At 37.4% G+C, this 24,500-nt stretch overlaps 1 protein-coding gene and 1 pseudogene across 2 annotated transcripts in view; one reads left to right on the top strand and one right to left on the bottom strand.

The window, feature by feature from the left end:
* Positions 1–24,500, bottom strand: part of LOC106880055 (F-actin-uncapping protein LRRC16A) — a 547,921-nt gene that overhangs the window by 35,417 nt on the left and 488,004 nt on the right. For both annotated transcript variants that reach the window (XM_089356189.1, XM_089356195.1), the window contains 4 exons: positions 20,469–20,593; positions 18,694–18,824; positions 10,121–10,694; positions 7,975–8,331 (listed from right to left, as the gene is read on the bottom strand). In XM_089356189.1, coding sequence (XP_089212315.1) covers positions 7,975–8,331; positions 10,121–10,694; positions 18,694–18,824; positions 20,469–20,593 — 1,187 coding nt within the window. The remainder of the gene's footprint in view (positions 1–7,974; positions 8,332–10,120; positions 10,695–18,693; positions 18,825–20,468; positions 20,594–24,500) is intronic.
* On the top strand, positions 11,658–12,788 carry LOC149137692 (uncharacterized; annotated as a pseudogene).

Below are 24,500 nucleotides of genomic sequence, written 5' to 3'. Positions count from 1 at the left end.
TATCTTCATAGGACATTTGGATTAAGGCACGGAGCTTCAGAGTAAAAAACAAGAGCATCCAATATGAATAATGGGAAGAAGGAATATCTAAGAAAACATGGCCTAGAAAAGAAGTCTAGAAGCCCAATATATTAAAAGCATCTAATCTACCTTCTTGGGGCTACAAGGTCTGTAGATAAAAGAGTGACCTAGTAATGATCTATGGAATACTAAAATTTATATATATATGTGTATGTGTATATATATATGTATGTGTATATATATATGTATGTGTATATATGTATGTGTGTATATATATATATATATATATATATATATATATATATATATATATGTATGTGTATATATATATATATATATATATATATGTATGTGTATATATATGTATATATATATATATATATATGTGTATATATATGTATATATATATATATATGTGTGTGTGTATATATATGTATATATATATATGTATATATGTATATATATATATATGATTTTCAAGCAGTTAACAATGTTGTAGTGCCCCTCCCAAAACTCATGAAGGGTTAAATTTTTATTTTTGGTGACTTCAAAGCACCAACAAAGCAGTTGTTTGATGTACAATTGCTGGTCCATGGGCTGCAGGATAAGGATGGTGTTGCATGAAAGGTACAGAACTTTTATAAATTAAATTTCATCCAGGATATCATCTTCAAGATTAGGAGGGTGAGCAGGAGCATTGTCGAGGATGAGGAGGGCCTTGAAAAGAAGATCATTCTCCAGAAAGTACTTTTTCACTGCTGGTCCAAAGATGTCAATCCACTTGGTGGAGAATTTCCTGGTGACCTAGGCTTTAACATTTGCCCTCCACATGACTTGCAGCTTCTCCTTCAGGATTTTGTGTGATTTGAATGCTTGTGGATTTTGGGAATGGTAAATGAGGAGCAGCTTAATCTTCAAGTCTCCACTAGCATTGGCATAAAAGACGAGAATTAGCCTATATTTCATAGGCTTATGGCCTAGCACTTTCTTCTCCTCTGCAGTTACGTAGCTTCTTTGGGTCATTTTTTTTTTTTCCAAAACAGGCCACTTTCATCACATTTGAATATCTGTTGTGTGATGTACTCTTGGCTGCAATGAGCTGACAGAATTCACACATGAAATCATTAGCTGCTTTTGTGTCAGAACTTATTGCTTCTCCATACCTAACGAAGGGTTAAATTTAAATGCAAGGAATGAAGCCAGTATGCTCCGTTGGATGTGTAATGTCAATGTGAATACCCGTCAGAGTGTAAGTATCTTGAGAGAAAAGCTGAACATTAGAAGCATCAGTTGTGGCGTGCAAGAGAGACGATTGCGCTGGTATGGACATGTGGTGAGAATGGAGGAGGATAGCTGCGTGAAAAAGTGCCACACCCTAACAGTTGAGGGAACCCGTGGAAGAGGTAGGCCCAGGAAGACCTGGGCTGAGGTGGTGAGGCAAGACCTTCGTACATTGGGCCTCACCGAGGCGATGACTACGGACCGAGACCTTTGGAAATGGGCTGTGCGTGAGAAGACCCGGCAAGCCAAGTAAGATCGTTGCCAGTGCCCCTGGACTGGTTCTTGTGCGGGTGGCACATGAGATGCACCATTTTGAGCGTGGCCGTTGCCAGTACCGCCTGACTGGCTCCTGTAGGATTTTCGAGCGAGATCGTTGCCAGTGCCCCTGGACTGGCTTGTGCGGGTGGCACATAAAAGACACCATTTCGAGCGTGGCCGTTTTCGTGCGGGTGACACGTAAAAGCACCCACTACACTCTCTGAGTGGTTGGCGTTAGGAAGGGCATCCAGCTGTAGAAACTCTGCCAAATCAGACTGGAGCCTGGTGTTGCCATCCGGTTTCACCAGTCCTCAGTCAAATCGTCCAACCCATGCTAGCATGGAAAGCGGACGTTAAACGATGATGATGATGATGATGATGAACACCACTGCTCTTCTTGAGCCTTAAATGTGTCTGCTGATGTCTTCTCCATCAATGTTCCAGGGTTCTGTTTCAGGAGATCCACATGCAATGCTCATACTTTCTCGCAGAAATACTATTACAATCTGTTGATTGTAATACTATTTTCTGCACCCACTTTGAGAAATATACCTTTAGTTTATAATTTTTAATTATTACATTTAATTAGTACTAACATTCTGATCTTAGGGTAATTGCAATTGCTTTTTAAGCCTGTTTAGTAAATTGTTTGAATTAAGGAAACTTTACTCATAGTACTAATTTGCCAGTGGATCCAGTATTAACTGTACCCATATAGTACCAATATATTCTTTTCAATTGTTTATATAATGATAGGAACTATCTAACTTTAATGATTATGTAATGCTTATTAAGCATATCTAGTATACTGTGGAAACTTGTGAGTTTTATTAATTGATAATAATTAACATGTGATTTGGTTTTAATATTAACCACCTAATTGTAAGTGGTTTATAATTGTGCATTGTAGTGTACCTATAAGATGGATTTTTCATGCATACCTGCATATATCTGATTATTACCACAATTTGTTATATATGAAGTTAAGTCCAAATTCATTTCCTAGCAGCCCTAAAGAGTTGCTGAGTTACCTGTACTAGTTGCCTCCTCTTAATTATAACTCGAAGCTACTTACTCTTTGACCGTTCTCTCATGCATGTTATAATGTTAAGCTGCTGAAGGACATAAGTGGCCCCGCACCACTTATATCATTGTCTTCTCCCTTGAACCCTTTATTTTTTCTTACTTATTTTTATTGACATATCCATTGTAACGGTTTTAACTTATGAATGATCTTGGTTCAAATTATAACTAACCAATTGTAGAGACTGCTGGACTTAGACTTGACCCTTTGTGCACCATAGGTGGGATTCTCGGTAATATTTCTGTGAGTACACTTTCTTAAGCACCCTACAGTAATGTTTTGGATACATTGTAACTTCAGTTCACTTCGTTAGCATAGGTACTGCTCTTTGATAAACATGTTAGTAAGTTTCCTTGTATTATTTTTTTGATAACTTCTTTTCATAAATTTTAAAACATCTTGGATCCCACCCCCTTAAATTGAAACTACCTATAAATAAATTTTAGTATTCCATAGATCATTACTAGGTCACTCTTTTATCTACAGACCTTGTAGCCCCAAGAAGGTAGATTAGATGCTTTTAATATATTGGGCTTCTAGACTTCTTTTCTAGGCCATGTTAGGTATGGAGAAGCAATAAGTTCTGACACAAAAGCAGCTAACGATTTCATGTGTGAATTCTGTCAGCTCATTGCAGCCAAGAGTACATCACACAACAGGTATTCAAATGTGATGAAAGTGGCCTGTTTTGGAAAAAAAAAAAAATGACCCAAAGAAGCTACGTAACTGCAGAGGAGAAGAAAGTGCTAGGCCATAAGCCTATGAAATATAGGCTAATTCTCGTCTTTTATGCCAATGCTAGTGGAGACTTGAAGATTAAGCTGCTCCTCATTTACCATTCCCAAAATCCACAAGCATTCAAATCACACAAAATCCTGAAGGAGAAGCTGCAAGTCATGTGGAGGGCAAATGTTAAAGCCTAGGTCACCAGGAAATTCTCCACCAAGTGGATTGACATCTTTGGACCAGCAGTGAAAAAGTACTTTCTGGAGAATGATCTTCTTTTCAAGGCCCTCCTCATCCTCGACAATGCTCCTGCTCACCCTCCTAATCTTGAAGATGATATCCTGGATGAAATTTAATTTATAAAAGTTCTGTACCTTTCATGCAACACCATCCTTATCCTGCAGCCCATGGACCAGCAATTGTACATCAAACAACTGCTTTGTTGGTGCTTTGAAGTCACCAAAAATAAAAATTTAACCCTTCATGAGTTTTGGGAGGGGCACTACAACATTGTTAACTGCTTGAAAATCATTGATATGGCCTGATGGGCTGTAACGAGGAGAACACTGAATTCTACAGAGAGGAAACTGGCCTGATTGCATATCCGAAAGAGACTTTGAGGGGTTGGAGTCTGAGACACCTGTAGTCGAAGAGATAGTGTCTCTTGGCAAGTCCATGGGCCTTGAGGTTGATAATGGGGACGTTAATGATCTTATCAAGGAACACTGAGAGGAGCTGATGACAGATGAACTCCTGTAGCTTCAGAAGCAGCATCATTCAGATGCGGTGGAAGAAATTGGTTCCCTGGAGGAGGACAGTGTTGCAGAGAATGCTATCTCTACAAGTGACATAAAAGCAGTATTGGCAAAGTGGCAGTATGTTTCTGAATTTGTAGAAAAAAAATCATCTTGAAAAAGTATCTATGGGTCACATAGCTGCTTTACTTAATGACACTGCTCTGGTGCATTTTCGTAACATTCTGAAAGACAACAAAAAGCAGACTTCTCTTCATATGTTTCAAATGAAGCAATCTGAAAGTGTAAAAAGTGAAGAAAGTGTGTCCAAAAAGCCTAAATTAAGTGAAGTGAGAGAAAAAACGCCAGAAATTGTTCTTCCCAAAGTCTTATTGGAAGGAAATTCTCCTTCCAAATAGTAATCCTCTTCGTTATCCCTATTCCATAGCCTTCCTCGTGCACAAATCATCCCATCTTTAAGGTAATTCAATTAATAAAACCAGTTTACATATTTCTTTAGCATTCTCTTTTATTATGTTTTTATAATTGTTATTCTCCTTGCAGCTGCACCTTTTTCATTTTAATATCCATAAAAAATGATTTTGGGGTGGTGGTAGTGGGGGGGGGGGGGCTGGAACAGATTAATTATATTCTAATTACTTTCAATGGTGAAAACTGATTTGTAAAACGAGCAAACCATCAAACGAGCTCTGTCATGGAACAAATTAAACTCGTACTGCGAGGTATCACTGTATATATGTACATATATATTAGAAACTCTGCCAGTTTATGTCAACAGTGCAAGCTATGTGCACTAAATATATCCCAGAAAGAAAGGCCAGCATACTGACAAACAAGATTCCCAGGGACAAAAAAATCCTTATGAGATGCAGGTCAAAGGTCTCAAAGCAGCTGAATGGGCAACTGAAGGATGGGGAAAAGTCTATCTTAATACGGACACTCCTAGAAATCGAAAACAAGATCAAACTCACTCAAAAAAGGAAAAGAGCAGAGTGAGAGAGAACAGAGCTGTGGAAATCATAAAAACAAATTCCAAATCTTTCTATAAATTTGCAAAAGAAACAGCCACAATACAATATAAAATAAGATCAAGGGAATGACTCACTGACCGTGGACCCAAGAAAGATAAGTGAGATACTCAGTGAACAATTTAAAAGTGTCTTCACTTCCCCCTTTGGACACATGCAGATAAAAAAACTCGATTGAATTCTTTAATATTGCAGCTCTAAAAAAAGGAGGTGCCAACCATTGATTACATCAACATTGAGGAGACAGATATAACAGTGGCCATAGATGAAATGAGCTAATGCTCAGCAACTGATCCTGATGGCTTCCCAGCTATTCTCCTGAAGTCATGTAAGCAGGTCATGTAAGTAGAAAGAAGGCATTACATGCCTTATCCACAAAGGTGGAAGCAGAGCAGAGGCTAAAAATTACAGGCCAATCTCTCTGACTTCACATATCAGTGAAGTCATGGAGCAAATCATCAGAAAGAAGTTGATAATGTTTATAAAAGAAAATACCCGCTGAACAACACACAGCATGACTTTTGTCCTGGCAGAAGCTGCCTCACACAACTCCTACAGCACTATGACTGGGTTTTGAAACAGCTGCTTGACCATTCAGATGTCAGCATAATATACCTTGACTTTGAAAAGGTAGATCACAGCATGATATATCATAAGCTATGAGACCTTGGCATTGCTGGTAAACTGGGAGACTGGCTGCATGAATTCCTTGAAGATAGAAGTCAGGCAGGTAGTCGCAGCCAATGGTGCCCTTTCTGAGGAAACTCAAATCCTAAATGGCGTCCCCCATGGGGCCATTGCTGTTCATAATAGCCCTCTTAGACATGCCCACTGTCACTAGCTATCCCAATGATACAAAATTATCACAAGCAATAAAAAATCAAGATGATGTCACAAGCTTACAAGCTGAATTCGATATACAAGTGGGCTGAAATAAACAACATGCAGTTTAATGCTGGAAAGTTTCAAGCACTGTACTATTAACTCATGAATGCACCACAGCCTGCATATACAGAACCCGAAGGCACTATAATCTCAGAGTCACAAGCATTGAAAGACTTGGGGATCAGTATGTGCAATGACATCATTTTATATGCACATTACCAAGACAGTAGCAAAGTGCAGACAACTGGTAAGATGGATACTGAGGTCTTTTAAGAGAAAAGACCAAGAAACTATGTTGACCCTGTGGAGAACCTTTGTTCTCAGCCACCTGGAATACTGCTCCCAGTTATGGTTACCACATAATGCCAAACTAACAGTGAAGCTTGAAGCAGTCCAACGCCACTACACTAAAAAGATTGAAACAGTGCAGTGGATGAGCTACAGGGACAGGCTGAGAAAACTACAACTTTACGCCCTGGAGCGAAGGCGTGAGAGATATGCAATAATTCTATGGAAAATTCCAGAGGGGCTAGTACCTAACTTTGGCATTGAGTGTTAAACAAATGCCAGAATTGACTGGTATTGTATTGTACCAAAGGTACCATCCACTCCATCTAAATTCAGGACCAGGTACTGCAATAGTAGACTATTGGGTTCAAAGGCCCACAGCTTTTCAATACCCTGCCACAAAAATTAAGAAATCTGCATAAGGTGGAAGTAGATGTCTTCAAAAAGGAACTAGACATCCTCCTCTCCCCAATACCAGATGAACCAACAGCCCGACATGAGGTGCAAATGAGGGCAGTGGAATCAAACTCCCTTATACACAAATGGGCCAACAGCTGGGACAAAGCACATCTAGGAGTGGTGATGTAAAACACCCCAGACTGAGGAAATAAAAAAGACCACGGTGGTGCTCTCACATGGCTGAAATAAGTAAAAGTTTTTTTTGCTTGTATATATACAAATATGCTTCTACATATACATATATAAATACATGCACACACATATATGCATACACACACGCACTTACATATGCTTGTCCCCCATTACCACTTGAAAGCTGGTGATGGTTTGCTTAAGCCCCAATAACTTACTGGTTCAGCAAAAGTAACCAATTGTACCAGGCTTATAAAAATAACTACTGGGGTTGATTTCATTTGACTAAACCCTTCAAGGCAGGCCCCAGCATGGTCATGGTTTAATGACTGAAACAAATAAAAGAAAAAAGATAAATCTGTAAAGTATTTGATGTTTAGAAAGACATCCAGTTACACAAACCATGTCAAAAATGGAATGTTTTGAGAAAGAGGGGACTCTTTCAATCTAGAAAGGGAATAACTTCAAATAAGAACTAATCTGGGTCATAACTTGTCCAACCCATGCTAGCATAGAAAACAAACATAAAAATGGTGGTACCAGTGGTAATAATGATGACAATATAACTTGCTGTCTGAAGATCTAGGAAAAAAAAGTTTTAATTTCTGTTTCAAATTATTTAAATTGTAGAAATCATCATCGTTTAATATCCTTTGTACATGCAGGCATGGGTTGGATGGTTTGACCAGGGCTGGTAAGCTGAGGGGCTTCACTAGACTCCAGTCTGAAACGGCATGGATTCTATGGCTGGATGACTTTCCTAATGCCAACTACTCTGAGAGTGTAATGGGTGCTTTTATGTACCACTGGCATGGGTACCAGTTACATGACATCAGTATCTGTCACAACTATAATTCCACTTGGCTTGATGGGTCTTCTATTCAAGCACAGCATATTGCCAAAGGTCTTGGTCATTTGTCATTGCCTCTGTGAGGTCCAATGCTCAAAAGGTGTTTTTTATGCGCCACAAATGTATACAAAGTATTTTAGCCTTTTATATATAAAAGTATTTAAGAAAATATGTTTCCTAAAGATTTGATATTTAAAAGATAGATACCTTTAAGCTCCTTAGAGATTTGAGTATCACATGGGAAAGAAGATCTTTTTTTATTGCTGAAAGCATCACAATCATTGCAATCTGTATTATCTTCAATCACAGATTTTTCCATTAATTGGCTGATATTACTAATTTTGGAGACTTTTTCTTGGACTGAAAGTCTTAATGTAGCAGAGTCGTAAACCACAACATTATCATTGTTATAGCTGTTCTCTTTGGTTGACACTTCTTTTAGGGACTCTACAGAATTCCTGTGAACTGTAGTTCTTTTTAAACTTGGTCGTGAAGGAACTGATGGCTTTGGTGCTACAGGCGGAGGTGGTTTAGATTTAATAGCTGGCTTTGTTGAAGTAAAACCTGTGAAATAAATTAATCAGAGTAAAAATTTGTAACTCTTTTAAAAAATTGGCAACAGAAATATTATAATTTTACATTAAAAAAAATGAAAGGAAAAGAATGTTAAAAGAGACAGTTCTGTTTGAATTCTTGGATTTTTTTACTTAGAGACATTCCCCCAATCTCCCAAAAGTGTGAGCTTCGTATATCAGGTCATCCCATAAGTTCTGTCTGAATTTTGAATAAAGAAAACAAGTGATCAAATGTGATATTTAATTGAAATTTAATCATCAGTGTACTTTCCCTGATTATCTATGACTTCCTTCCATCTATTTACAAGCTTTTTAATCCCATCAATGTAAAACTCTTTTGGTTTCAAAGCGAAGAACTCTGAAATGTCAGTTTCGACCGCCACCTGGCTTGCAAAAGTTATGTCCCCCAAATGATTCTGTAAACTACAAAACAAATGGTAGTCTGAAGGAGCACGGTTGGGAGAATAAGGTGGATGAGGAATTTTTTCCCAACCAAGCTCTTCGATCTTCTGTGATGTGATCTTTGCAGTGTGGATTCGTGCATTGTCCTGATGAAACATTACTCCTTTTCGATTCACTAAAGCAGGTCTTTTTTTCTTTAAAGCTTGGTTCAAACGCTCTAATTGCTGACAGTAGACTTGAGCATTGATCGTTGCATTAGGTGGTAACAATTCAAAGTGAATTACTCCTTTGCAATCCCACTAGATAGAGAGAAGAACCTTTTTCCCATGACGTTCCCTTCTTTGTTATGGTTGAGTTTTTTCACTTTTACCAAGCCACTGTTTAACATTTCAATAGAAGATCCATTTTTCGTCACCAGTCACAAGACTGGAGAGAAGAGCAGATGTCAACTCTGCATTTGCATCTGCTTTCGGAAAATTCATGAGGCATCCATTTTCCAAGTTGTATAGTTTGAACTAAGCTTTATTGCCAATTCTTCAACTGATAATGCATGATTTTCTTCAAGTAATGCCTCAAGGAGCTTATCATCAAACTCAACTGGACGTCCTGTTCAATTTTCATCTTCAAGGCTGAAATCTCCACTTCTGAATTTTGCAAACCATCTTCTGCAAGTTCTTTCATTCAAGCATTCTTTCCCATAAACTGAATGTATGTTTCAAGTCACTTCGGCTACAGAGTTTCTTTTTTTGTACTCATAAAGCAATATGTGCCTCAAATGCTCTTTGGATACTTCCATGTTAGAAAAGGTTTTAATCAAAGAAATTTTAATTCTATTATTCTGTAAAATAATATTTAATTAGTTTAAATGTACACAAATGCATAAACATAATTTTTAAAATTCCATTAGACATTCTAAAATACTATTAAATTTCATTCAATTTAAAAAAAGGTAAAATCGGACAGAACTTATGGGCTGACCTGATACATGAAAGAGATAGAGTGTATGTGTATGCATGTTACTGGATAAAGTTTATTGCAAGTATTTGAACTCAGTACCACAAATGATACAAAACAGTGAACTGGAACATGGTGCCAACTTCTAGCTATAAGAGTCCAGAATTTTGGACTCGGACATGACACTGCATTGGTGATGAAATACAACACTGACAACATTTTAATCACTTGAGTAGAGTTCAATCAACTTGCATATTTGCACTAAAAAATTCCAGATCAATGAATGAAATATTAAACTGTAAGTATCAAAGAAGTAAGAAGAAAATGTTGTATATTCTGTTTACATTCTAGTTATATTTCAAAATGGAATCAGTAAAGTTTCTATCATTTACAGAAAGAGATATTAGAATATTTAAACTGACTTGTTCGAGGAGCTGGCTTTGGTTTCATATTTGGTTCTTCTGAAGTAGCTGTTTTGGATCCTAGTGAATCTTGATGCAAATTTCCAGCTTTGTTATCAGCTTTATAAAGATTCTGGCCCAAAGTTTTCTCATTTAGGCAATCTTTTATGCAACTATTTTTATTTCTGATTTCAGTAACAACTGTATTCTTTGTATAAATAGGTGTAACTTCCTCGTGCAATGAAATTTCAGCTGAAGCAATAGTTTCTTTTAATCCAACAGCATCCTTCTCCAGAGATTTCTTTGAAGCTTCATTAATTGTGTTGGTCTCTGTTGGTTTTGGTAGAGATTTTATGTTGTTAAGTCCTGGTAAGGCTCTGCTATTTGGAGACTGCAAAGGGGATTTATTTTCTTTACAACTAGCATTTTCACAAGTAATCTGTGTGTCCATAACAATTTTCTGCTGTGGTGTTGCAAAAGGTTTTGAATTTAAATTTTTACATGATAAGTCACTGCGCAAACAAACATTTACATCAGGATTCTCAAGACCAGCTTTCTGAGAATTATCATGGTCAGTGCTTTTGGAAGTAGACAACTGGAATGAAAGAACAAAAATCACATAAAAAGGTGTAGCATACATGGAGAACAAAATAATTAAATCCACAAAATTTTTCATAATACTGGACTTTATTATGAGAGCAGTTGTACAAAACATTAAAAATACTGGGTGTGTGTGTGTGTTTGTGTATAAACATAACTACCTTTTGCATATATTAAGGGAAATAACTTAAATATGGAAAAGAACAGAGGGAGAGAGATGGGGAGGAAGCAACAAAGAGAGATAGGGGGAGATACAGGTAAAAGAAACAGGGTGAAAGTGAAGATAATGAAGAAGAAGAAAGAGTATCAAAACAGCAATGTTTTCATGTCAGTGCATCTGTAGTTATCTCATTCTCTAACTCTCTCTGTGTCCATCTCCCCCTGCATTTGTTTGAAATGTATCTAAGTATATAAAATAATTATTTCATTACGAGAACGCAAAAATGCCAAGATCTTCTGCATAAATTTAAGTCAGAATGTATGTGTGCATGTATATATATATATATATAGTTACAAATGAAAAAAATTATATTCAGATAATTTCTCATTTGTACGATGTGAATTAGAACACCGATCTTTGGTTTTGCAAGCAAAGGCAAAAAATAATTCTTTGTGGTCATGTGACTGTTTAAATCACAGGCGGTATGATTTTGGTGCACTTTTATGGTGTGAGTGAAATATAAAGACTACTATTGCCCATGTGGCGACTTCGTGCTGGAAGATGATGTGCGACTAGTGACATGATGAAAGTCGATGTGAGAAGCGGGATATTCATTGCTGCAGTGAGCTGATTATTTGCTATGGGCCTGGAAGGAATACATACAAGGAATCAGACAAGGGCGGAAGAGTTATCTCTAGCTACAATTGTGAAAGGAGGAAAATGACAATTTACATGAGCTCAAAGAAGAGCAGAAAACACACACATCTTAAAGTTCAGCTGGAAACATTTATGGGAAGAATGGAGAAGGTTCAACAGCAGTTGCAAGAGGATCATCAACAGTTTAAGGAGGAATTATGCGAAGTAAGTGGTGATGTTATATGGTGCAAGCAACAAATAGATGAGTTTGGCAAGAGAATGGAGTCTGTGGAAAAGCTTTGTGCTACCGAGTCTAAGGTTGCTGAGCGAGGAGTAGTTGTTGATACTGATCCACATCATGATGTTCTAGTGTTTAAACCCAGATCCCGTGAAGTGCAAGGTGACATTGGAATCCCCATTAGGAAGAAACCACAGGAATTCAATGGCAAAGTGTCTTGGGAGGTCTACCAAGTCCAGTTTGAATTGCTGGCTGACTAGAATGAGTGGGATGAGAGGCAAAGAGCAGTTCAGCTTGCCACTAGTTTGAAGGGTCCTGCACTAGAGGTGCTGAGCCAATTGTCAGTAAAGGACAGGAGTTGTTATTCAACCTTAGTAGAAGTACTGCAGAGAAAATATGGCAATATGTACCAGCATGAAATGCACAGGGCATGCTTTCATACCCATGTAAGAGCTAGAGGGGAGCCCCTACAACAGCTTGCCCAGTACCTGGAGAGCACAGTGCATAAAGCCTACCCTACACCAACCCTTGACCTCTTGGTTCTTCTCCTGAAAGAGCAGTTCATCAACACTCTGGACAGTGTGAATTTCAAAGTGCAAGTGAAGCAGTCACAGCCAACTACTATGCAAGAGGCACTGGCTAGAGCTCTGGAATTTGAGTTGTAAGTCAGGTCTAGCACTAGGAATTTCTAGGTGGGCTACAGTTCTGGATTCCATGCAAAAAGGGGGAAAATCTGTGAAGCAGGAAGGCTTAAGGATAGTTATGGGTCTTGTGAGAAGAAAGAAGTGATAATCAGTGTAAGTTGCTGGCACTATAGAAAACCAGGACACAAACAGCAAGATTGTTATAACCTGGAGAGAGTGAAAGCAGAACAATAGGGCAAAGTCTACTTTTAAGGAGGAGTGCTGGATATGTGGTGACAAAGGACATATGAACTACAACTGCCAAGCAAGAAGGAAGGAAAGGGTAATGGAAGATAAAAGAGAAAAGTCTGAAAACTAGGAGTGGCTGGTGTTAAGGGGCAACAGCCAGCCAAATATTCCAAAGAAGCCCAATCTCCGAGATGACGTAAAATGCCTGTGATTGAGTGTGTACAAATGGATGGAAGGATTAATAGCCAGAAGTGTTCCCTTGTGACTAATTCAGCCTTGGAGCAGACTTTTGTGAGACCCATGTTATAGCATGGAGACCTGCCAGTGTCATTACAGCAGTTGTGTGGTGTTATCAGACACTGTACTGAGCTGAGAGGGCTGGTTAATATCCTGACTGAAGTTGCAGGACAAGAGTATGTGCTTCTTATCTATGTGGTGGAGATGGAGGATCAGTGTATCTTGGGTCTAGACTACTTGGCGTCAATGGAGTGTCAGCTAAACTTGTGTCAAGGTGGTAAAGTGGACCACTGCTGGTTATGGACAACAGTGATACCACCAACAACTGCTCCAGTACAGTTCTATATTTAAGAGATGAGGAATTATATAAATTTGACAGATATTTGTCCTTATCTTGTTTGTTGTTAACACGTTTCAGCTGATATACCCTTCATCAGGTGTCTTGGGAAAATTTCGAACCTGGGTTTTCATTCTTATTTTTCGCTGTTGTTATTATTATTATTATTATTCAGGTCACTGCTTGGAATTGAACTTGGAATCTTGCGGTTAGTAGCCCACGCTCTTAACCACTATGCCATATGCCCATGGGCAATTATGGAGTGAATTTTAGGGCTTATAAATCTAATGTTTTCCTATCCTTCCTTAATACTGGTTCCCATATGCTACTCATATCTGCTCTTGGTCTGCTTAAGAGGTTGTTGTGTCCTAGCATATGTGCTGCTTCTTTTAGCTTTCATATTTTCCAGTGGTGTTCTCTATTATTTTAACTTCATCTCACAGGGGAAGGTGGTCTCCATTTTTCCATACATGATTAGCTATACCTGATTTATCAATATCTCCTCGTGTCACAGCTTTGCAATGTTCATGTACTCTTATTTTGAGGGAGTGGCATGTTTCGCTTTTGTATAACCTACCACAGCTGCATGGGATGGAGTACACGCAGTTCTTGGTCATATTCTCTTCTATTGGTGGTTTTACTCAAAGGAGATATTTGCGAAGTGTTGTATTGCTCTTAAGTACTGTCCTGATGTCATATGGGACACATGTCTTTTGTATCTTTTCAGAGAGGCCTTTCACATAGGATAGACAGACTGTGGACAGTTTATTGGTTTCATCTTCTTTTCTCATGATAGTTGGAGTGGATAGTATGTTTTTGGAGTAATAGATTGTTATTGAGCTTGATCATTTCTTTGTGGTGTGTATCACGAATGCTGCTTATATTCTTTGTTCGATGCTTTAGGCACTGAGCAATCCCTCTCTTTACACTGTATTCGAGCAAAGAATATATATTTATAACATATATTCTTTATTTGTGGATTACAAAGCAGCCAATAGTTTCATATGGAAGATATCTCTGTAACTGGTCAAGTGAGCCACTTGGAATGTTGGTACTTACCTTTATTTTGGATGAAAATATTTGAGATTACATGAGACTGTACAGGATTTCAAAATAAATACACAGATCAGTGAGTCAGATATTTTTGTTGCCACCAAACACTCCTCTCTTACTACCTCAATCCACTATAAGCTCACAGACTCCTACTCCTGCCTCAACTTCTCTAACCCTACCTACACCAAATTGTTCATCCCCTACTCTTAGTTCCTCCATCTTCATCAGCTCCGCAATCATGACAAGGACTTTGTGACAGTCCCAACTCAAGGCTTGCCACAATAGGGATACTCCATCACCATTATCCAAACAACCTTTGCTTGTACCCAGTCTGTCGACCACACTTCCATACTCTCTCTCTTTTTGCATCTGTATTTTCTCCCTGCACCTGCCCTACCTTTACTCACCTTCCTATGATCCTCCACCCTACCCCTCGAATGCATAATTTGATGTTCTTTCTGCCAACTTCTATCCAACCACTCCACCTCCCACCATCTTCTCTGACCCACCCTTTTCTTCTTTCAAACATGCCTGCAATGGCATAACTACAGATTTCTGCCCTACCCCGACTTTGATCATAACCTTAAGAAAGATATTTTTAAATGAAATTGTCTAAAAATGTGTCATATCATGTAGATTTCGAATATACAAAACCTGTGGGGGAAAAAGATTGTATGCAACAGATAAGTTGTCTTTGTAACATATTTCTGTGTACCAGACCTGTAGCTGTTATTTTTTAGCATAATGAGTTTTCTGGTGAGGGCTTCATTTGCTTTCATTGCCCGTTTGTTGCTTCAGTAGAAATCTACAGGTGCACAAACACACAAAACGGAGAAAATGAAACAAATATGGACAACTTCTTCCGAAACATCCCCGAGTAGAGAATGGACCTCAAAAATAATCCCCAAAATTCCTATGTTCTCAGAATCTACATAGTCCGAGGTATATTTATAGAGAATTTCATTAAAAAAATATCCATTTTCTTGAAAGTTAAGACAAATTGAAGTGGACGCCAGTGAATTTTCCGAAATTCCCCATATCACTCCCCGCTAAAACACTTTCCTGCAAAATTTGGAATCTACATGATATAACACATATTCGTAGAAAATTTCATTAAAAAATATCCATTTTTCTAAAAGTTATGATCATCCAAAGTCAGTGGTGCAGAAATCTGTAGTTATGCCTCTGCAACTTATGTGAACTACTTCTTTGTAACTTCCCAGCACTCAAACTGGCTTCCTCTTTGTTTTTGTCCACACCTCCACACCTAACCTCTTCTCTCTAGTAGTCTTTATACAGGATAAAACAGACAGCATTAGCTGACTGTTCTGCTGAACATCTTTGGGACATCAGACTTGGGAATGACACTTCAGTCTCACACCATTTCCACTTGACTGGTCATTTCTTGCTTCCTTGCAACATGTGTTTGTATTCAGACGAGACACATAGACGCCACCTGAACACTTGTCTGTCTGGAGCAAGAATTAATTTTGTCTTTCCACACTTCAGTCTCTTATGGCCTTAATTCACTGCCCACTTCATTTAAACACCCTTCCACACACATTTGTACACACATCTCTTTTCCTTTCTCCTGATACCACATTCTCTACCCCAATACACCTACTTTAGACTGTTTATTATCAAACACTGTGCACACCATTTTCATCCAAACAGAACATACATGCATAAACACACATTATCTCATACACACATCTGCTTCCATGCTCACACATACACATGCACACATCTTCATACACACACACATGCATGCACCCATACACATATTAGCTTCATATATGCACACATTTGCTAGATCACTGCTGTCTCCCATGCAACCCATACTGCAAGCCAACTATTTCCTCTTCCAGTTATTTCAGTATGGTTTGACTGTTTGACTCAGGCACATTTTTCTTCTCTCCATTTTCTCTTCTAATTTATCTTTTCTGTAGAAGAGTGTCGACTCAAAATGTTAAAAACTTCTTCCATTTTTCCTGAGCATCAACCTAACACACTGTTTGTTTTTCTTTCACTTCATCTTTATATTTGGACAATAACCCATAAGAATCTTAATTGCTATTTCCCTTGCTCTGGATATTTACAAGAAATTGTATTAGATTTAGACTAATTAATTCCTTATATATTTCAGGTGAGAACACTCATGCACCCCCACCCCACCCCCACTGTGTTAATTTGATGCTCGAGCATGTGCATATTACCATTTAAAACATTTCACAGGTTTTTGACACCAGACTTGGTTCATGGATTTGTAAGTTCATAAAAAATGTTATAATTTTATCTACATGTATTGTTCACAGAGCGCTGTAACTTCATTTATTCTCCTAGTGTTATTTAGGGTCCTATTTTTGAAAGAAGTTATATTTATAAATTTGTTGCATTTCAGTAGGGATCCAGTGACCAATTTTTGGACCCTGACTTGGTTTTCCACCGGTGGACATGCTCCTTGTTGACACATGTGATGAGTAATGCAGTATGATGAATTGTGTGGATGTCTTGTCATGGTTTGTTTTCCAGCTACTAATTTGAACAGGAAGTGCAACTCATGTAAACTTGTTGTTCTCTGCTAATTAGAGTTAGCGCACCTGTCTGTTGTCAAAACAGATGATCATCTGCATAGCCACAATGTCCTCCTGCCAATACAACAGTTTGTCATTGTCTGCCAGATTGAACTACATAGGAAATAAATGGATTTATGAAAGTTGACTCCCTTTTATCGTATCCCTGGCAAGGATGGATGAACAGGTATGCAGGTATTTTATAAATACCCCAAAAGACGACCAATAATTATGTAAGAGCACAGTTGTCACAGTTGGGGTATTTATAAAATACCTGCATACCATCTCCTGATGGTGATACCAAGTTTTTTAAAATCCTGGCAAGTGTCTTTCAAGGTGATACCACTCTGGACTATGCCACAAGGGAAGCCACTGTTAATGAACAAGATCTCAGTTTTACAGTGACACAAAGGAGAAGCAAGCAAAACCCACCAACTGTCATATGTGATACAGATGCTGCTGATGACATAGCTCTTTTATGAAACACCATTGATCAAATTCAAGAACTTCTTCATAAAATCAAGTTCTCTGTCAGGAAAAATGGTATATGCATAAATGTTACCAAGACAGTGTACATGCTACTAAACCAAGAAGATAGAAATCTTGTCCTACTGGATGGTGGAATACTAAACTGATTCGATGATTTTCTATATTTGGGCAGGTGAATGAGTACATCAAAAAAGAATATTGACTGCTGCAGTGAACAAAATGGAAAAGATATGGAAGTCAAATCTACCAAGAAAAATCAAGATATCATTCTCAAAACACTTGTTGAGTCAGTGCTGTTGTGTGGATCAGGTAGACAGATCCTGCCATAAGCACTGGAGAAGAAACTAGATGGTGCATACACTAGAATGCTTAGGGTTGTACAAAACAAACTAGAACCTATTAAAAATGAAAGTTTATATGGAAACTTGCCAACTGCAATTGCTCAAAGATCATTATGATTTGCAGGACATAGCTGGAGAAGTAGGCAAGAAGTTATACACAAGTTACTGTAGTGGGAATCAACTCATGGGAGGAGTAGCAGAGGGAGACCTGCTCAAACATTCATTGATCAACTCTCAGACAATACAAATCTTAGTGAGGAGCAGTTGCCAGGAGCAATGTAAAATCATGTATTGTGGACAGACTTTGTTGAGAATGTTTGACCATGGTTGCATTTTTATACATGTATTTTATAAGTTCATATTCATATATTTCTGTGAACTATGTGATGTCATGAATATGTACTATGCACATGTACCTGTGTAAGTTAGAAAATCTAGATGAGTTCATGTTTGTAATGCATAATGTGCATATAATTGATATAAAAAAGGTACCCCGGTTGGATAAGTAGCAAAGTGAGTAAAGGGTCATAGTTGAAATTTTGAAGAATGAATTATTGCTTGTGCATGCAAGGAGAGACAGTTTCTTCCCTAATACTTAAAATATTCACTGCTGATGTTATATTTAATTTTTCTGTGATACAGAGATTGCATTTGCTGCCCTGTCCACTATATTTATACAGGGGTTGTCTATGCTCCTTTCTTTAAGAGCCCATATCATATTAGATAAAGATGTTGTGTGCCCTTTGTTCTTATCTCTGAATGAAGCCAAGTGCTATGTATATCTCTCTTTGGAGGTGTTTTGCATAATTCCAACATAAATTTTTGTTGTTCCATGATGCTGGCTTTGTACATCAGTTCTTTTTCCAGACACATATTGTTTGGGGGAAGTTATTGGAAGATCTACAATGATGAGATTTTTGAAGGGTGTTCCTAATACTCTAATTCTTATTCTGACCGAAAATCATTGATCCTATGCTGGGGAGGCATCTATAGCTAACTTATCTTTTTAACCATAATTGACTGAGCTTCTTATCAACAAAAACTCTTTAACAACTTACAGTCAAATCTTTTTGAGATGAGTGCATATCTTGCTTTTTCTTCATTTCAGCCAACATATTTACATTTATTTTTCGCACAACAGGACTCCTTTTGAGTTTTTCACAAGTTTCATGAGGTGTTTCTGTGGTCTCTGTAAAGCAAAAGAAAAGTCATTAAAAAATTTTAATCAGATTTATCGATAGAAGGATTTCTACTTTATTAAATTAAAGTTTTAAAAAATAGTAAGTTTTGTGATCTATATGTTAATTATCTTTTGTGTTACACTAAGGAAACTCATTTAAAGTAAGAAACAGTTAGTAGCTATGGTAGTGGTGGCAGTATTGTTGTTGAGAGAGAGAGAGAGAGAAGTATACTACAAAGAGAGAGTAAAAGTTAGAGAAAATAGTTAGGGTGTGAGTGATAGCAAGAAAAAGAGGAAGGTGGAGATAGTAGAATCAGTGAAGAGATAGAGAAAGAAAACATGGTAGAAAAAAAAGAGAAACAGAATATCAAAGAAAAAGGAGAAAATAAAGAGATGATAGTAGTAAATGGTGGTGGTGCTGTTTATACTGAAACACTAGGGAGTAGGAATGAAAAGAGAAAGAGATAAAGCTAGCTTGGAATCAAAATGGGAGAGAAAGTAATGACAAATAGATAGATAGGAGAGAGAGAAGGTTCTAAGTAGTGAGAGATTGAGTAAGATTGGAGGTAAACATGCAAGAGAAAAAGTAAAAAATAGAAAATTGGGAAGATGAAAGTGATACAGAACAGGGGGGGGGGGCATGTAAGAAGAGTATATGAATACATAGAAAAGTTTGTGACACTGTCTTTAGTTATCACATTCTTTCATCCCCTCTCTCCCTTTCTCTCTGCATTTGTTTCAATTATTTTCAAACTGTATCTTAGTACATAAGATAATGGCATGATTAGTTGAAAGTTTAGTTCACTACATGAATGTAATGCACTGCTAAGATTTTTGTTATATGTATCCTGTTTCTATGTAAATGTGCGTGTGTGTGTGTCATTAGACTCTCTCAATCATATGTTCTTGATCAGATGGCCAATGTCTTCCTATTAGTAAGATCAGACATTTTAGCTATGGCATTGTCACATTTTTACTTTATAACTTTCTCAGATTTGTGTTCATATTTTTGAAGTGCTTAAATTTTGTCATACATGATTTCCATTGGGGGTCTCCTGCTACTCAGGTTAACCCTGATTGAGCTATGATTAAAGTAATCCTAGCAGTCCTTTTTTTTTCTGATGTAGTGCATCTAGGATGGAAATATTTAATGTATTTTACCCTTTTCTAAAATAATACTTGATGAAAAATTGTCTGTTATTTGTAGGAGAAAAATATATAGTGTGTTCTTTGGCTAGGACTGCTCACATAGCAATAAATGCTCTGTAGGTACATCATATACTTATATACTTGCTCCATTTCCTTTGGAGAATGTTTTTATAGAGATGCTGGTTCTGCATTGCAATTATTAATAAATTTTTCTGTTATCATCCCAAACTGTTGCATTATACCAACTGAAAGCTGTTATCAAGAGAAACTGCCAGTAATTTAAAATTCTGTTAGCTTTTAGCTTATCTGCAAACATTTAGGATAAATCTTAATACTCATAAATATGTCAGTATATGCAATGTGAATTCAAGGCAGATGGCACTATACCACATTGAGAAACTTCAAAAAATATTTATTTGAATTGTGTGGTTAAGAGATGCTTAAAAGATAAACAACATTAACAAGAACAAACAGAGTAAGAGATAATAATATTCTACAACAAACCTGTAATTTCATGAAATCCTGTAGATACTTTTGGGTCATCTTTAATATCTTTTACTATGTCACCTTCAACCAACTTGTGTTTTGGATTGTCAGGTTTGTGTTTCTTCGAAAAGGGATTAGAAATTCTGATGAAAAGATAAAACAACACATATAATCACATAAATGTTGATTCTATTGCTGAAACTATGTTTTATTAAAGATAACATAGTATTAAAACAAAAGAAGAGTTGATAGAATTAAGAACAGAATTTTTTTTTTTAAATCCTTTTAATGTCTCATTTTTTCAGGGTCACATTAAGTACATGATTTGGTTTCAGTACAGTTAGCAATACTCCAATGACAATATGTCCCAGAGCAGCATGTTCTATAGTATGCAACATAAGAGCTCTCTTATCTTCAGACAATAAGCCTGTCCTTTTCCTTAATGACATGTCAACTTTGGAGAATTCTTGATTCTGGAAATTATTTCCATTTCTCCAGGCTCTTTTCGAGAAATTAATGTGTGTGACAGAAAAAGTGCTCTCAAACATAAAATTTTACTTTTCCAGCACATGTCATTAAAATATCTTTTCCATTGTGTGCAGGTGTATCAAGATGGAAGCGAAAAGAATCAAGATCTCTGATCACCTGTGCATGGGCAACAAATCCAACTTCACCAAGTGGCTGGTTGACTGTCCACAGAGTTGCGGAGAGGCCCGAGAATAGGAAAGATCTCAAAGATTGACCACAAAGTGACAGACCTCAAGTGGTCAACTGTTTGGCAGTGAGAAAGGCCTTCGAAAGTGATCCAAAGTTCAAAATGACTGCACTCTTGGTGGCCACAGTATCCAGGACTGTCAAAGATGAAGGCTGCAAGCACTTGAGGTGTGTAGAAAGGACTCTGCTCACCAACCATATATGAGAACAATGTCGAGAGTACTGTTGTTGTCTTCTCAACAACTTGAAGTGTCATGGCAATCGAATAGTCAGTTTTTCTGATAAAAAAAAAAGCCTTCACAGTCAATCTGGTCATCAATAAGTAGAACGACTGTATGGTCAGCTTTGGCCGGGACATCTCTGAGGTCCACTACATGACAATGACCAAGCATCCAATGATGCTCATTGTTGTGACTTCAAATGTCAAGAAGATGCCATCAGTGTTGTTTGTGGCTGGTTACAGGCTCACTGTAGCTAACTACAGGGACATTTTGGCCACGAAAGTCCTGCCCTGGGTAAGAAAGATCATGAAGAAGGTGGACTGTATTTTTCAACAGGATTGTGCCTAAGGCCATGCAAGAGTGGTTGGGGTTGAACATAAACTTCTGGTCAAAGGACTTTTGACTGCTGCAGTCAACTCACCTCAGCTCCCTAAACTACAGTGTGTGGATGCATGTCGAGGGCAAGGCCTGCAAGGTTCACTACAGTAATGTTGATCACATGTGGACCAGCATGAGGAAGGACTTTGTTTGCAACATGTGCATGGCCTTCAGATCTCCTGGAGTGTGTGCTCACTGCTGAGGGCAGCTCCATTGATTAATGCTAATATTTAAACACATACAGTAATATCTCACTTTATAAGGACCCATTTGAGACCCCAAGCTTATGAGCTTTATTTTTCAGCTCACTTTTGTATGGTGAGCTGAAATTTCAAGCACAAGGTTCAAATTTTGAATGAAGTGCAAATGTTTCTACTACCATAACAAATGCTTCTGCGTGTTACTGAGAAATTTATGGTGATAAAAAGATTTTTCAAAGCAAACAACTCTTGACTCTCCAGGAACAAATTAACTTGTATATCGAGGCATTACTATATTTATGTGTTATAACAATAAAAACATGTCTAACTGCATCAAAATCATCACTGCATCAAGCTGTTCCTGGAAAAAGGAGGCATATAACATCATCAAACGTAGTGTGAACACCCTGTGAAAATAATAATACTTTCTAATTTTGGTGCAATGCCAGGAATTTTGAGAGAATGGGGAAGTCAATTACATCAGCTTCAGTACTCTAATGGTATTTAAGGATGAAAGCCAGGTTGACCTTGGTGGAATTTTGAACTCAGAATGTAAAGATGGATGAAATACTGCTAAGCATTTTGCCTGGCATGCTAATGATACTGCTTCACAACTACTACTACTGCTGCTACTAATAATAATAAACATGGTAGCCATACCAGTCATAATAGCAGCTTCTACATAATAAAGTGGAAGATCAGTGAATTAAGAAACTGAGGTAGAAAAACCAGGAAACAATTAACAGCATACTGAAGTCATTATGCCAAAGCAGACATAAACATGATATATCTACTCCACTCAGAAGGAGGTTGCAGCCTGACACAAATAGAGAGCTGCTATAAAATAACAACAGTCGAACTAGAAAATACTGAGAAACAAAATGTGGACAACTACTATATATAATGAAGCAACACAAAAAACAGAAAACGTGTTTCTCTGTACACAGCAAGGTGATAAAATAAAAGCAAATAAACTACATTGAAATACTGACCTCAGACGACAACATGACAGAACTTATCAAAGAGACAAAAAAGAAAAAAACATAAAAGCAGAACTACAAATCATACTAGAGAAGAAATAGAGACAAAAATCACTCCATGGCCAATACTTTGCAAGGCTTGACAGATGTGTAAGTCAGCAATGGTTCAAAAGCTCTGGACTAAAAGCAGAAATGGAAGGACTGAGTCTTACTGCACAAGACCAATGTCAAACAACAAACAACTATAAAAGCAAAATAATGAAAACAGGCCCTAACACCAAATGCAGAATGTACTACCAACACAATGCAACAGTTGACCACATCATCTCTGGCTGTCCAAATGTGAATATATATATAGACATGACTGAGTAAGTAGTTATATCCACTGGACAACATGTCAACACTACAGTATAAAAACTAACAAGAAATGGTATAAACATGTGACAAACAAAGTACATGACAACAACCAGGCCACAATCACCTGAGATATACCATTTGAAACTGACAAAGAAACATCTGCTTTCTGATAGATATTGCAGTCTCTTCCAACCAAAATATTACCCCAAAAGAAGTGGAGAAATTGTTGATGTATAAAGATCTTGAAACTGAAATATACAAGATGAGGATCATGAAGGTAACAACAATACCAGTAATAATTTAAGTATTGGATATGATGAACAAAAACATAGAAGCCATACCTAGATCCACAACACTACACACTCTCCAAAAAATGTGCTGCTAGGATCAGCCAATATCTTACACAATAAAATAATCCACAAATATAAAACACACTCTATAAAGTAAATATTCAATAAAATAAACAACTTCCACAACATATACTCTACAGGTTAGATACACAATAGAAGAACACAAAGCACATTACACACACAACAAACAATACAAACACCAATACAAGAAGAGACAGCAATCAAATCTCATAACAGAACAAACTGATACAATACAGTATTGAGAAGAGTCTGTACTCCCCCAACATCAACAAAAACAAGAACACACATTACTGCAAACCGAAAGTGTAGCAGGTGATGCAATAACAATTCAAATGTCGAATAATAATGATGATGATTAGTAGTGGGGTTGACTACTCAACCAGAGGAAAATTCTAACTAGGTGCCACTTGCAGGGTTGCACCGTTTATCTTGATATGAGGTCACTGTGTCGCATGCATATGGCATGTGCTTGGTGTACCCTTTTCAGACAGATAATCATAATGGGCATATTGGGCTTCATATATTTGTACCCCAGTATCATTCTGATGGCATGTGTTGCTCTTCACACTCAGTAATATTAATAATAATAATTAGACAAAATGCCATCTGGATATCATGTGAACATTTTGTACAGCTTGAATAGGGAGTCCGTTGACCTTTGATAGAAAAATCTCAGGCTGGTCACCAAAGGAGCAACAAAATTGTGCCAGAAAGAAGTATCAAGGGAAAATGCTGTTGACAACTTCAGGCCAATAGCCTGTCTGCCCATCATGTGGAAGCTGATAACTGGAATACTGGCAGATGAAGTGTTCAAGTTCATGGACAAGAT

This window comes from Octopus bimaculoides, chromosome 1, assembly GCF_046866305.1.
Source record: "Octopus bimaculoides isolate indiv1 chromosome 1, ASM4686630v1, whole genome shotgun sequence".
In the NCBI taxonomy this organism is placed as follows: domain Eukaryota; kingdom Metazoa; phylum Mollusca; class Cephalopoda; order Octopoda; family Octopodidae; genus Octopus; species Octopus bimaculoides.
This window is presented reverse-complemented; position numbering and strand designations above follow the sequence as displayed.